At 43.2% G+C, this 14,626-nt stretch overlaps 1 protein-coding gene across 1 annotated transcript in view; it reads right to left on the bottom strand.

Annotated features, from left to right (window-relative positions):
* Positions 1-13,098, bottom strand: part of CPS1 (carbamoyl-phosphate synthase 1) — a 104,708-nt gene extending 91,610 nt beyond the window's left edge. The window contains exons 1-2 of the mRNA XM_038142769.1: positions 12,964-13,098; positions 3,960-4,104 (exon numbers count right to left, since the gene is read on the bottom strand). Coding sequence (XP_037998697.1) covers positions 3,960-4,104; positions 12,964-12,977 — 159 coding nt within the window. The 5' untranslated portion in view covers positions 12,978-13,098. The remainder of the gene's footprint in view (positions 1-3,959; positions 4,105-12,963) is intronic.
* Positions 13,099-14,626: the final 1,528 nt, after the last annotated feature.

The raw sequence follows: 14,626 nt of genomic DNA, 5'->3' as shown, positions 1-14,626 counted from the left end.
ATGTCCCTGAGCAACCATAACCTGCCTGCAAGTTCAGCTATAGCAGGGAATAGATGTTCAAGTGTTTGCCTCCCTTCCTTGATTTATTATTCTTAATTAAGTGGTTGGTTCATTGAGCATTCTCAAAGCAATTATTCTTGCTTACATTTCCAGTGGAGGTGTTACCATATCCCTAAGCTGCCAGCCTACCTTGTTTTTTCAGTTTTGTTTTTAAGGTGAAAAGTGATTTACAGGCTGCAGAGAAAGCCTGTCGGCTCAATCAGTGATCAGTTGGGAGAAATACTTACTTTCAAAAAAAAGAACAAGCAAGAAATAAACAACCCCCCAGAGCTTCCATGAGGTCCTTTTGTCTTCACCCTTCTCAAAAGCATCCCCACATGGCCTCAGATAAATCTCTGTTGTAATCTCAACTAAATTGTTTCTACCACACACACCCCCAATGTAAGATATGCCATTTGCAATCTGATTGCTTCTTCCTACACATCAGTAGCTTCACCTTGAGCAGAGGGCCCTGCGCTCCAGAGAAGCTGCAGTACTCTTCAAGAGCTTTGAGGATGAAGTTGGCTAACAGGAAGGGTCATGCTGATGTCCCGTTGACAGATTTTTTGTATTTTGTCAAAGCAGCTTGAACAGTCAACTAGTTCAGGGCCCACTTCACACATCAAGTAAAGAAAGCACTTAGGAGGTTAAAAGAAAAACAAAACTAAACCCAGTAAGAAAGTAAGAAGGCAGATGATTTTAGTTGCAGTTAGTTCCCTGCTGCAGCAGCCCTTCCCATCTAAAAAGTAGATGATAAAGATCTGCAAAATCTCAAAAGATCTACAGTACAACTCCACACAGCACAACTTCTCTGCCACATTTCTTGGCTCACATCTGGCTGGCTACAGAACAGCCGGCATATCAGAAGCAGAGAAGAATCCAAAAGCTCCAAGACTCCTTCTACAACAAAAAGCTGGTGCCAGGACTGAGCTACATTTCACTCTCTCAAGACCAAACAGCCAGCAACAAAGGAGTAGTTTTCTCTTTGATAGAACAATCAAACTGATTCTTACTCTTCTTGTGAGTACTATGCCATCACAGGCTGGAAATGTATCTGGGCATGGCTAACAGTCCAGACTTTCTTTGCCAATCCTGTGTATAACTCTCTGCATCTAGCTGATTTTGCTCTAGCACATTTGTTTCTGGCTAACATTGAGAGAAGAAGACAGGGCAAGAAAAAAGAACAAGTCAAGATGAGTGTCTTGGGATACACTTAGGATATTTTTGGGGGGGAGAAGCACTGGATTAATTCCTTTATCATCCAAGACAAAGCCAAAGAAAAGCATCACAGGTACCATGGTTCCTACAACTTGAACTCTCCTCAAGGCTGTTCACAACAATGCCACAAGCATTTGTCCATCACAAAACTCAAAGCGGAAGAGTGAACCAAGCCAGACGAGGTACGTAGCACAAGTCACTGAGGATCCATGGAAATGAGTACCCCTTTTCCTCCCCCACAGCAGCAGTTTACCAAGTTCCTCCATCTATATGGGAATGGGCCCCGTTTTACATCCTCTTCATCTCCAAAATGAGGACTGAAGTACCTTGTGACTCATCCTTAGCTTCCTCATCCACCTTTCTACTCTCCTTGCAGTCACTGTCCCATTCTTTCCATCTGCCTCAAATACATTTGAAGAACCTTTTCACAGAAATCTGAAATAGTTTCTAAAGCCAGCACTCTACAAAATTTTCCTCAACTCCTTCTCATTTCTGACTACATTTTTAGCTCCTTTCTGGTAGTTTTTATAGCTCTCCCAAACCTCTCCTTACACAGCCAGCTGTACTGTTACAAGCCACCTATTTATTGCTCATACTACCTTTACATGCCCATTTAACTACATTGGCCTCAGAAGAGCATTAAACAATAAGAGCTTCAGCCAGCAGTCTCTCTGCCTATTCCTGAATTTTAAAGAAGCTTGATTAACCCGAAACCAGTGATGCTAAACATCCCTCCTGAGAGCCCTGAGGAGTCTCTGGTCTGCTCCCTGCCCCTCTTTCACTCATGGATGCCCATCTCTTCTTTAGAATGGAAGGATGGGATGCAATGGGGAAATATGGACCTGTGAGTCCCCACATCTAACACAAGTCACCTACAATGGTGTTTCCCCACGCAGGGTGAGTTTAAACTGGATACAAACAGAATACAGACTTGGGAGAAGCATTTTTCTAAAACTACCACCTCTCCCTCATGCTGTCTAATATTTAACTTATACACAGGTTAGGTGTTTTCATTGTATTTTGTTATGTTTCCTAAAATAGCCCAACGAGAGAAAACAATTAAAGGCGACTAAATGCTCATTTAAGCCTGCAATAATGGAAGAACGAGACCATTACCTAATACTGCCATTAGTCCACACACAGCATCATGGATCATAGAATATCCTGAGTTGGAAAGGACCCACAAGGCTCATCAAGTTCATCCAACTCCTGCCCCTGCACAGGACAACCCCAAGAATACCACTATGTGCCTGAGAGTATTGTCCAAATGTTTCTTTAACTCTAGCATGCTTACCTTGCATTTCACTCTTTCCTCAAATTTCTCAAAAATACCCACATTCTCAAAAATACCCAACCCTTTGGGCTGGTTGGAACACCAAACCCAGCCATGGGCCACTGCTTGGTTGCTTTGGTCACAACTAGACTTAACTTCTACACTCGGATGCAAAGGATCTGGGAATTCACATGCTGAAGGAAAGTGTATAAGCAGGAACACTTCTTGCTTTATCCTGAATTCCTCTGCAGAGGAATTTTTGTTTTAAAAGTATCATAGAATCGTAGAATGGTTTGGGTTGGAAAGGACCTTAAAGATCACTGTGCTCCAATCCCTTCCCATGGGCAGAGACAGCTTTCACTGGAAGGTCGCTCAGAGCCCTGTCCGACCTGGCTTTGAACACCTCCAGGGATGTGGCAGCCACAGCTTCTCTGGGCAGCCTGTTTCCAGTGCCTCACCACCTCTGCAATAAAGAATTTATTGCTAATATCTAAATCAAACATTCTCTGTCAGTCTGAATCCATTCCCCCTTTGTCCTGTCAAGTAACTGGTCTGTGGCAAGGAGCTCAGAGAACTCCTGAAAAAGGAGTGGCTGTGGGACAGAGAAGAGAAACCCCAATCCTCAATGGACAGAAGTGATACTGATCAGCTCTCTAGACCACCCTGCCAGGTAAGGCAGCATCTGCAGTCCAAGTCTCGCTATGCTCTTCGCTGCCACCCTGAAACACCACTCCTCCAGTTGCTAATTCCATGCACAGGTGTTGTGTTGAATGAAAAGTGCAAAAAGCGCCTTTTGGAGGCAAAGTGCACACTGACAGAACTCACCCAGCACTTCAGTGCTACAGAACTGCCACAGAAAGTCCCATTTCACCCATTTACTCCAGCTCCTGTAGCAAAGAGCACTAGAAAGCTAGAGAAATCAACTGAGTGGCCCAGCCCCTGTAAATCAAGAGCTGATACACTGATGCATTCACAAGAGTTGCCTACCTCTCCAATTAACCTCAGAGCCACTGTAGTTTCTAATACATTGAAAATGGATTCTGCATGGATTCAACAGGATTAATAACATGCCTCAAGGGATGCATGATTTTAAATATTCAGCCAATTCATTCTCATATGGACTGAAAGATCTGTTCTGTTAGCCATCAGTCCTGTAGAAGGGTGAGGTGTTTCTAAAGAAAACACCATATAATAATTAACTGAAACCCTGAATCTGCGCTTTTTGGTGTAATTTACCCCATAACTTCCATTCCAGACTAGACAAAAAATGTGTTTGCTTAGCTAATAAGACCATTTAGCCAAGCAACCCCCTTGCTCAGGGTTCAGACAGATTTCCTCTGGTTCATGTCTCTAGGTAAGCCCTGTTATCTGCAGCAAGTTATCTCTGCATGCCAAACACATCTATTAAACGACAGTAGTTCACTGTTACCTTGATGCTCAACAGTCTGGTACCTGTCCTTGAGAAACTCCAGTGATCAGCAGACACATTGCAAAACTTCAATCTGCCTTTCAACGTCTTCACCACTTTGCAAGCTGTCAAAATCCTTGTCATCTTGAAAGCTGCCGATGGGTAACTAAAGTTTAAAGCACAGAAGAGAAAACAAAAATCTGCTTGTGTGGATTTCTTCAAGATTTGGTGCTGACAATATACTCCTGTAGATCACAGGGGAAGAGCACGGAGACACAGCAGGAGCACTGAACTGACTGTACAGCACTGCCCTCCACCTCCCATTTATTCTGCCATTAAAAGTCCCAGGTGCAGCCCCACCTCCTCCCACCCTCCTCAGAAGGGTGCTTGCTTAGGCACCTTGCAACACTTCTCCTCCTCAGGCTGGTCTCTGAGCGCTGTCACAGGGGTTTTAACAGCACCTGGAAGACAGCAAAGCCTGAAAGAGAAATCAACCCAAGAACACAAGAGCTTGTAGTGGCAGGACAAGGGGGAGTGGGTTCAAACTGAAAGAGAGCAGGTTTGGATTAAATAATAGGAAGGAATTCTTCCCTGTGTGGGTGAGGAGGCCCTGGCACAGGTTTCCCAGAGAAGCTGTGGCTGCCCCATCCCTGGAAGTGTCCAAGGTCACACTGGACAGGGCTTGGAACAACCTGGGATAGTGGAAGGTGATCCTGCCCATGGCAGGCGGTGGCACTGGATGATCTTCAACATCCCCTTCACAACTCAAACCATTCTATGATTCTGAACAGCACAAGCTGTTCACAGCGTGGTTCTGAGAGCTCTCAATGTGGAGTCTGCACGCAGGCTGTGGGACAGCCTGTGGCTGCTACAAGGATGTGAAGCAGGAAGACCAAATTCCTTGGAAAGATGAAATCTTTGTTCTGTGTTTGGAGACCATGGTCTAGCACAGGTACCAAAGTAGTGTCTGTCCTCAAATAAATGAAAAATAAATTTTTCACAACAAAAAACAAATGGTTGCAAAAGAAGAATGTCTTTTTGTCATGTTTCAATGGTCAACACATGAAATAAGGTGAAATTTTCCACATATTATTCCCCAACTACAGATCTTGGTGACTATAATATTTTGCCTGTAACACTACACTCTTCATAAAGAATAATACTCCTCATTAGCCAGAGATGGAAATTCCTCATCAAGACAAAAGCTGGGAGTGAAGTATGCCCATTTATTATTCTTCAGGAACTAAAAAAGAAGAGGCATCTTTTGAAACTCAGGTGATCAAAGTTTTAATTGGCTCAAACCAATATACACCCAGATTTTTTTGTGCAGCTGGACACATTCTCCTGTAAAGGATTTAGGTGACTTAATCAGTGGCAATAGTAGTAATGACTTCTTTTTGTACAGTGGTTTGAGATTAGTCTGAATTGACACCAGTACCACATAAAAATATTTCCTGTGCAGCTCATTATATATTCACCAGGTTGAACAGTCATGGACATCGTAAAGATCAAGAGAAGAGAGGGCAAAGGGTTTGGGTACCCTGCATGACATGAAAAACTTTTTGGGTATTTGAAAGAGAAACACATAGGAAAGGCCCAAATCCAGCTGATTGAAAGAGACAGAGATAGGGCAGAAAACAGACTGGGTGTAGAGAAGCTCACTGCTTCAACATCAGCTTCACAGGTGTGCAGAGCCAAGAGGACCAAGCCAACAATAATTCCTGATAACTGTGGTTTAGGACATAATTTATCCCACAAGAAGATATCTGGCAATCATTCTAATTTGTTGAAGGAGCTTGAAAGGCACAGATTTTGCTTTTTGCAAACAAACAAAACCAAATAAGTACAGGGGACTGGAAATGTTTTTGTAAGCTCTTCCTCCATTTGCTTGTCTGTAGTGATCCAGAAGCCAAATCTGTGCTTATAAGTGACTGGACTGCAAAAACCTATACTTTGAACAAGAAAGGTCATCTCTAATGTCCAAACACATGTGAGCTCACACATGCAGTTCAGGAGACAGCTTTCTTCCAAAGCCACATTTCACATTATGCTAGCTTTACACTGACAAGAGTGCAATACACAGCTCTTGGAAGGCTATTTGTTATGGCAGTACTGAACAGGAAATTCCACACTCCATTTCACTCTCTGCCAACATCAGGGAGTGACTTTGGGCGCTGGGATACATGTTTGAACCAGAACCAAACCATGCTGACAGCTTCAGCACCCTAAACTGCTAATTCCTGACTTCCCTCTTCCACCGTGGGAGTTGGCAGGGAGGCTGCACCATGGAGCTGATGGATCCAAGTAAAAACTCACCACTTCCTTCCACCACGAGGCCATTCACGAACACAGGGCATAAGGAATGAGCAGCAAATGCACCATGCCTTTTGGCAGAGTGGCACTTTGCAGGTGCAAACAGCTGCATTGCCACATACACCCCGTGTTCAGTGTGTCAGGGATCTGCTGTACACATACACACCTAATGTGGCTGCTGTATGTTAAGGATTAAATGCTGTATGGGTGAACCACAGGCAAAAAAAAAATAGTTTCCTTTATCACCTACAGAGCAAGAACATTCCACTGACTACTGCTCTATATTTGACCCTGCTGTCTTCCCTATTTTATTATCAAAATTGATTGAGCCCACCTCAGACCTTCTGAGTTGAAGAAGGTTATACCTCCAGTATAAAAATCTTAAAACCTACCCCATGATAAAGGAATTTCCCTCTGCCAAAACCAGAAGGAAACATCCAAGCTATTTGTCTCACTGCCAACATGCTAAAAGAAGGTCACAAACTATTGACACCTAAAGGCCAGAAAATTTATAATGCATTCCCTAAAGAAGCCTGAGCTCTGGAAAACCTGTTAACACACAAACAAACCTTCTGTAATTTGGATAGATTTTAAGTATGTTTTTTGTTTAATATAAAGACCAGAAAAGGCAGAATCACTCAGAGATGGAATCAATAAGGGAGAAAAAAAAACAAAAACAAAAACAAAACAAAAAAAACAAACAAACAAAAAAAACCCCTACCACAGAATAGTGGAAAAAGAGCAGAGACCCATGGTTTTATGAAAATACAACCACACTGCCTAAGCTTAGAAGTTGCCAGCCAGGACTTCCAATTGTAGCACCCCTATAAAATGAAAGTTTGGGCAGGGGCTCTGGAAGAAGCATATCAATCAGAGAAATCAGGAATGGCAGACGATTCACTCAGACAAGAACAGTTCAGGTACCGGGGGAGAAAGGTGGGAAATTTCAATTCTGGCTTCCTTACCATGTCCTGGGTGTTCAGAGAAAGGCAGAGTGCCTTTTGCTTCATATTCAGTTACACTATTGTAGAGAGAGAGAGAGAGAGAGACTAGGAGAAGGAGAGCAAAATGCTCAGTAAAATAAGGAACTTTTTGTTACTATTTACAAGTGGAAAACCCCAAAAACAAAATTCATCACACAGCCCCACTGGACCATAAAAATGAAACAAAATCAGTGGTCTGTGGCTTTGCAAATCCCCAGGGACAAGGGATTCAAAGAATGGCAAGAACCTACATTTTCAGAGGTTTAAAACAAAGTGCTTGATCTTCAGAAGTGCTCAGAGGAGATGGGGCCCTGCTTAGATGCCCCAGAAGTGGTGCCCCAAAATAGGAGCCCCTAAAGCCCTTTGTCACAGCTGGGAAGCTCTGCTTTAAGCAACCAAGCTAAGCAGGATTTTTCATTTTCAAGTTTTCTGTAAAAAGCACAAGATAGGTTCCAGTCTTGCTTGAGAGACAAGAGATCAGGGCCAATTTGTGAGCATGTTGGGCCAGATTCACATCAGTGCAAGTCCCACATAATTGCATTCAGCTCAATGGAGCTTCAAGTGGCATAAGTCTCCCCTGGATTGGGACAAATGTAACAAGCAGCCCACACAAATTGATTGGACTCTATTTCTTATGGGTGAAACCAGAGAAAAGCTTTTTCCCTCCATATGTCCTTCAGATACTTTTGGAAATCTCTCCTGCCATATGTCAGATTATGTCTAATATCTGACCACCCTGTCTTGTCTCCACCAAATTACATTTGAAAAATATTGACTGGAAAAGCAGAAGAGTTGAAACTTCCAGCAAAATTGCAATTCTCTGCCGCCACTGGGAAGAAGACAAATATTCTCCTCCACCTCTACAGCTCACACAAAATCCCTCAAGGTGATTTTGAAACCCTCTCTTCCATTTCAAGGCAAGCTCCACTTGCTTCCCAAGGAACTTATAATGAAGAGTTTTGAAAGCATATGAAAAATATTGAGATTTCCCATATATTTCCTAATATGTGCTAGTTTATCAAGAGAGATCACTGCAGAACTAGGTAGCAATTTTTGATCAAACCCCATTACCTCAGAGACAATAACTTTTTCTGCAGCATGTAATGGGGGAATAAAGTTCTCTTGTTCACATGCAAATGAAGTAACAGCATCCAGGCGTCCCCCATCTCCCAGTCCTCTTGGATTGCTGTAGGAGAGAAAGCTGCTTTGATCCAGTCTCAGATCAAATGAAGCATTTCAAGAAAACCCTACAATGTTTGGAAAATGGCAAAGCAATGCAAGCTGAGAATTTCAAAACTAAGGCTGATCTTCACCTGTGTATATAGAGAGAAACTGAAAGGAATAAGAACCAAGTACAAGTCTTATCCCTCAGCTCTCCTGAATTCTGTTGTTTAAAGCCACGGCCAGAACATGGGTTTTTTCCCATGGAGTTTATTCTATTTTAGAATGATGCCTCAGGTTTTAGCTTTTATATTTTTCAGATCCTGTGCTGCTTTAGTGTATAGCTCTGAGCTTCATATTGGGGATGGTGAGCTCTCTGCACAGAGCAGGGAGACAAAACAATTCCTGCTCTAGCTGGGGACCAAGGACAAATGATCCAAATCTCAGGCCCAAGAGCATAAACAATGGGGGCTGAAGAGAGAAAAACAAGAAGGATGGGACTTCATGGGCTAAAGCTATAATTGGACAATTAACTCCAATGTGCAAATGAACCAGAACTTATGAAAGTGAGAGACTCCATGACCAGTTGTCCATTTTGTGACCATTTTGGTTCATCTTGGGTGTAGCCCTGGCTGGGCTCTTGTGCTGCCCAAGGTGGGTCCATTGAGGCCTTTTAATAAATCCCTACTTTAACTCTGTCTAGCCCCTGTTCTAGGTCAGCTTTCACAAGGCATCAAGAGGAGGTCTGGAGAAAAGGATATTTTAAACTTTATGGGAGAGGTTCTTAGCAGATCTTCAGATTCAGGTGCTGCTTTTTGATTCAGTCTTGCTAACTCACATGATTGTGCCAGGAATGATTCAATATAAACTCAGATGATTTTTTTTTTTCAGATGAAAACAATTCCAAGTGACAAGGCAAGAACAGTAACTAAAAAAGGACTGCTCCTAGCTGCCCACTGTTCTCTCACTTGCAGCTTGGTTTCCATCCAGCTGAGTGCCTCCCTGAGATACAAAGTGCTCAGTCCTCTTCAGTCCCAAGTCCTTTCACCCCTGAGATCTGGCTTTTTGCTCTTTGTTTCCTTCCATAGTTCTCTGCATGAGTTACAGCCTCCCAGCTCCTTGATGTGACTCTCCAGCCCACCCCACTCCATGGATCCTGAGAGCTGCTGTCCCTTGAACACACTTCACAGGACAGAAGCCAAGAAATAGCAAGAATCCTACAAAACCTTAACTATCTCCTGCAGAAGGCAATAATCCAAATGAAAACCAGTATGAAATCTGTTTCTAACAGCACAATTTAAACCTTATTCCTAAGTCCCAAGCCCTCATTTGTAGAAAACAAGTGTTTCTGGGTAAAGGAGAACACACAAACCTGAACCAATGTAAATTTATCAAAAACACAAGGTGCTTTGAACAGGACATGCAAAATTCATGCTGGTGAGGGCCTGAGAAACAGAATTAAAATTCAGGCTTTCCTCCTCATGATCTTTAGCTGACAAAAGCCCAGTCTGAAGAAAACATGGATACATTCGTGATACATTCATAGTTAGGGATGGAAAGCACAGTACCTATAACTTGAAACATCTTCCTAATTCTGATTGAATGGCACTTTTTGTTTGGGAGTCCAAACAAAGAAGTACAAAGAAATGTTTTGGATAGTTGCTCAAAATCTGATTTTATTAAGTACTGCAAGTAGTTATTTTCACTGGTACAGAAAGCTTTTGTTAGAGAGATACTATTTTTCCTCTTTTAAATGAAAAAAAAAATCCTTTTGTTTGGTTTTTTTTAAACAAACCAACAAACTTTCCAAAACAAACCTAAAAGCAAGTTTCAGTTAGCACAACCAGTGAAGAGTTTCATTTTGATATTTTAATTGAAATGTCAAAAAGCATCAGAATCAAACTGAGATGCCGTGTCACTTTCCTTCAAAAACATTAGTTCAGTCTAGCTGACAGCTAAGAGCAATTCAGTTCTGTGAGGTAAACAGTTTGCTCTGGAAACAGACCCTCATGCCCTATTCACAGTTTCATAAAATGAAAGAAACATGCCTCAAAACAACCAAAGTATCCAGGGGTGGTAGCAAATCCCACAGGAATTCAGGACACAAAAGCGTTCACAGTCAACAGGCCCTGTGACAGTCTCAATTAACATCTTATGTGATAGTTTTAAAAGCTAATAAATACTTTTCATTTTGTAAGGAAAAATAATGTAACATCATTGAAAATCTCAAATCAACGCCATGTGAAAGAGCTTTCTAAAAAAAATAGCAAATTTCTTGCTAATTCTGAACTGCCTAACTTGGCACATGCCTTCTCTTCCAAATTTTGTCTTTAAGCAAAAATCAAGACAGCATTTTGATTAGTAAAGGAAGTTTATAAAATGCTTGACAATAACTATTCTCACATTAGAGAAAATCTATTTTTCAAGGAGATTACACTTTTTATTAAGGCTTGAACAGCCCAAGTACACTCCTCTGTCTGAGATACAGAGCCCATGCTTCACCCAAACTTTACAAAGATAAGGCTCTTATCTCCAGCAAGAGAAAAAGAATCAACATCTTGAAAATGGGTCAAATTTCATTGCTGCTGAGATTAGCAGCTCCACTTAGATCAGCTGACTTGGAAGAAACTGAGAAAACCCTTGCAGTGTCTGGAAATGACTGACATTACTCCAACAGGTCGATTCCAGAAAGTCCTTAGCCAGCAAAAGCCCAGAGCTGGCAGAAGAGCACTGCTGGAGGGTGATAAGGATAACCCAAAGTGCAGTTTGCTCCCAGAGCCACAGGGAGCACCACGCCTCGGACACAACTCTTATTTCCATGGTGATGCCACCAAGAGAGACTGTGCCAGGAATCTCAGAGATACCCAGAAGGTGTCTGCAGTGTTTGACTGCAGGTTGGAGCTGAACTCCTTTTACTGGAAGATGTTTGGAGGGAGCATTATTTCTCATTCCCTGACATTTTCCAAAAGGACATTTTCACAATCAGGGGCCAGGATTGGCAGTCATCCTTTTCCCCTGTGATTCTAGAGGCTCATACATTTCACTGGCCTGTTACTGTGGATCATTTAAAAGGCCAAACTGGCTTTAGGAAATGGCTTACACAAATCCAGTCTCCCCCGTGCTACACATTCTTTACAGAGTCTAAAAATAACATGATCTTACAATGCAAGATCAGCTACGTTTGCTCAAGATTCCTGTTACACTTGCTTCCTTCTGCAGCAGCCCTGGCATGGGTGAATATGTGATAGGTAATCATACCCCAGTGTGTTTGGTGCATCAAAGAAAAACAAATTTGACTAGCTGTTGGTTATATTATAAATAGATAGGCTTTTATCTAGGATGAAGGCTATAATATACACTGTCCCCAAGCTGCTAATTTATGCATATAACTGTTTATGTGCATTTGCACAGGCACACACAGTGTTCATTGGGCAGCTTTGTCTTTTTTCTTTGACTTGATTGTCATCCTTTCCCCAGTCATATATAATTTCACTAAAATCAAAAGCGCTATGACTGAATCATTTTCATGGATATTTTGGCTTGGAACAGACCACTTGGTCCAGTCTTCTTGGCAGGCACGTGCAGAGGATTGTGGCCAGGCCCATCACACACAACTCTGTGATCTTGGGTCTGTGACCTGGGCAACCCAGAAGGGAAATAAGGAAATGAGTAGAGAGAGAAAGCATCCATCAGAAGAGATAAGCACCACAACAGAAATGTGTGTTATAGACATTTATATTTCCTAGAACAAGAGGTGCTCACAGCATTCTGAAGTGTGATTCATAGGAACTGCCACTGGTAGGACAGCTACCTGTTGCCTGGACTACAACAAAACCCAGATACAACAGGCTTCTTGTTCCCGGCACATTAGTGGGTCAGGCCTAAAGCTGCCCTCAATTTAAGGAAAAAAAGCAGCTCCACTGAAATGGTGTAACACATGATCAGCCTCAACGATTAGCTTGTGGGCTTGTACCTCAAGTATCCGGATGAAGTGTCCTCTCCCAGCTTTATCTGAGCAAGAAGTACTCTTGTAATAACAAGTCCTCACATCTCTTTTACCACAACAGATGTCATACCCAGTGACAGGACAGGCTCACAGCTGCCTCTGGGGAGATTCAGACTTGACATTAAAGAAGCCTTTCTTTACTGAGAGGGTGGTCAAACACTGGAACAGGCTTTCCAGAGGTGGCTGGTGCCCCAAGCCTGTCAGTGTTTAAAAGGCACTTAGACAAGGTCCTTAATATCAGACTATAACATTTGGCCAGCCCTGTAGTGGTCAGGTAGTTGGACTGGATGATCCTTGTAGGTCCCTTCCAACTGAAAAATGCTATATGAGAAGGAACAGAAAGTTTTCTCAGAAAGCTTCTTCCCTAATTTCATGAGAATTAAAAGTGAATTAGTCATCCCTCAGGTATAAAAATATTTACCCTTTGGAAAGGATATACACAACATATCTCTTCAGTCCAGTTTCTTACCCTTTAGCACCTACGCAGTGCTAGCTGTCCTCAGTTTTGGGAGGGAGAGTTAACATTTCATAGGAGTTACTTAATGTGGCCTTGGCCTCTCACCTCATATGCAGCATTTGTGATCAATCAGCATTTTCCTTGTTGCTTCATGCCTGGTGCTCCAGGTTGGAAGGATTTGCAAAATTTGTTTGTCTCAATCTCTTCCTCACTCCTACTTCTTTTTTTTTTTTCTTTCTGTGGATACCCTGGAGAGAAAAGATAAAAAGCTTTGATTGTTGCACACAGGGCTATGCACTGAAGCATTTTTCTTTAACTTACACATAGATACAAGCATTAGGCAGATGCACACATGAGGATACAGATCTCTCTTCAAACAGCACAGCAAAGTCTTGCTATCTGGATCTGTAATGTCATTGGAGAAAGGATATGATTTTGGCTGATTAAAAACATTTTTAGGGCTGGAGAGCAATGAGATTTGAAGAAGTAATTGATGCTGTCAGGTAAGTGTTCGGGACTTCAGCCTCAAAACTCCAGCATGGTCTATCCACATAGCACAGGAGCTTTCTGAGCTAGTCAGTCATAAGACTGTATCATGCTCCATGGGGATGGCAGACACTAGATAAAGTCTTGTACCCAGCAATACACAGAATCCCAGGATGGGTCAGGCTGGAAGGGACCACACTAACTCATCTGAACCAACCTCCCTGCTCAAGCAGGGTCAACCCAGAGCACATGTCACAGGATTGCATCCAGATGGGTCTGGTACATCCCCAGTGAGGGAGAGTCCACACTCTCTCTGCTCTCTGTTTGACAAGTTCTTCCTCCTGTCTGGGTGGAACTTCCTGAGCATCAATCCCTGCTCATTCCTCGCGTGGGGCCATTGCTGGGCCCCACAGGGCAGAGCCTGGGCCCTGCTCTGAGCCCTCCCTGCACACAGGGACACCCAGGGCTGAGGGCCCCTCTCAGCTGGGGCTGCTCTCCAGGCTGGACAGCCCCAGCTCCTTCAGCCTTTCCTTGTCCAGGAGATAGTCCAGGCCCTTCTTCATCTCTGCAGCCTCCATGGGACCCACTCCAGGAGTTACCCTGTCCCCTCTTGTACCAAGAAGCTGAGAACTGGATACTCAGGACATGCCTCACCAGAGCTGAGTAGAAGGGCAGGATCATCTCTCTCAACTTACCGGCAATGCTCTTCCTAATGCATCCTAGAATTCTTGAGGACTTCTTGGCCAAAGGGGTACACTGCTGTCTCATGGACAGCTTGATGTTCACCAGGGCACTCAGGTCCTTCTCCACAGAGCTGCTTTCCAGCCTATAGATGTCATAGCGTATATTGCAGTCAAGACAGCCACAATACACAGAGTATCACCATACAATTTCAGAAAGCTACAACCTATAGACACCTTCCTTTGGAAAGCTGCAAGCATCTGCCCTTCTTGTTCTTCAGCCCAACCTTTTATAGCCCTCCTGTTGATGCATTGCACCTGGGTGCCCTCTGCTCCCTTTGGTGGTTGCTCAGTGCCCCTGGGCACTCCCTGGCTTGTTCAATAGCATTCACCTGTCTGCACAGCTGGACCCACTGGGGATGAGGCTGCAGCCCCACTCCCAATCACCACAAACTGTGTGCCTGCATGTAGAGGTGCATGGGGTTAAAACACACTGCTGGTCTTTAACAAACACAGCATTTTCCTTAGCAAAATCCCTGGGAACAGTCTCCTGCCCACAATGACCAGCTGGCTCAAAGAGAATCTGTGCTTTTGAGGCAGGG

This window comes from Motacilla alba, chromosome 7, assembly GCF_015832195.1.
Source record: "Motacilla alba alba isolate MOTALB_02 chromosome 7, Motacilla_alba_V1.0_pri, whole genome shotgun sequence".
NCBI classification, from domain to species: domain Eukaryota; kingdom Metazoa; phylum Chordata; class Aves; order Passeriformes; family Motacillidae; genus Motacilla; species Motacilla alba.
Note: the sequence above shows the minus strand (reverse complement) of the source record. Positions and strands in the feature narration are given on the sequence as shown.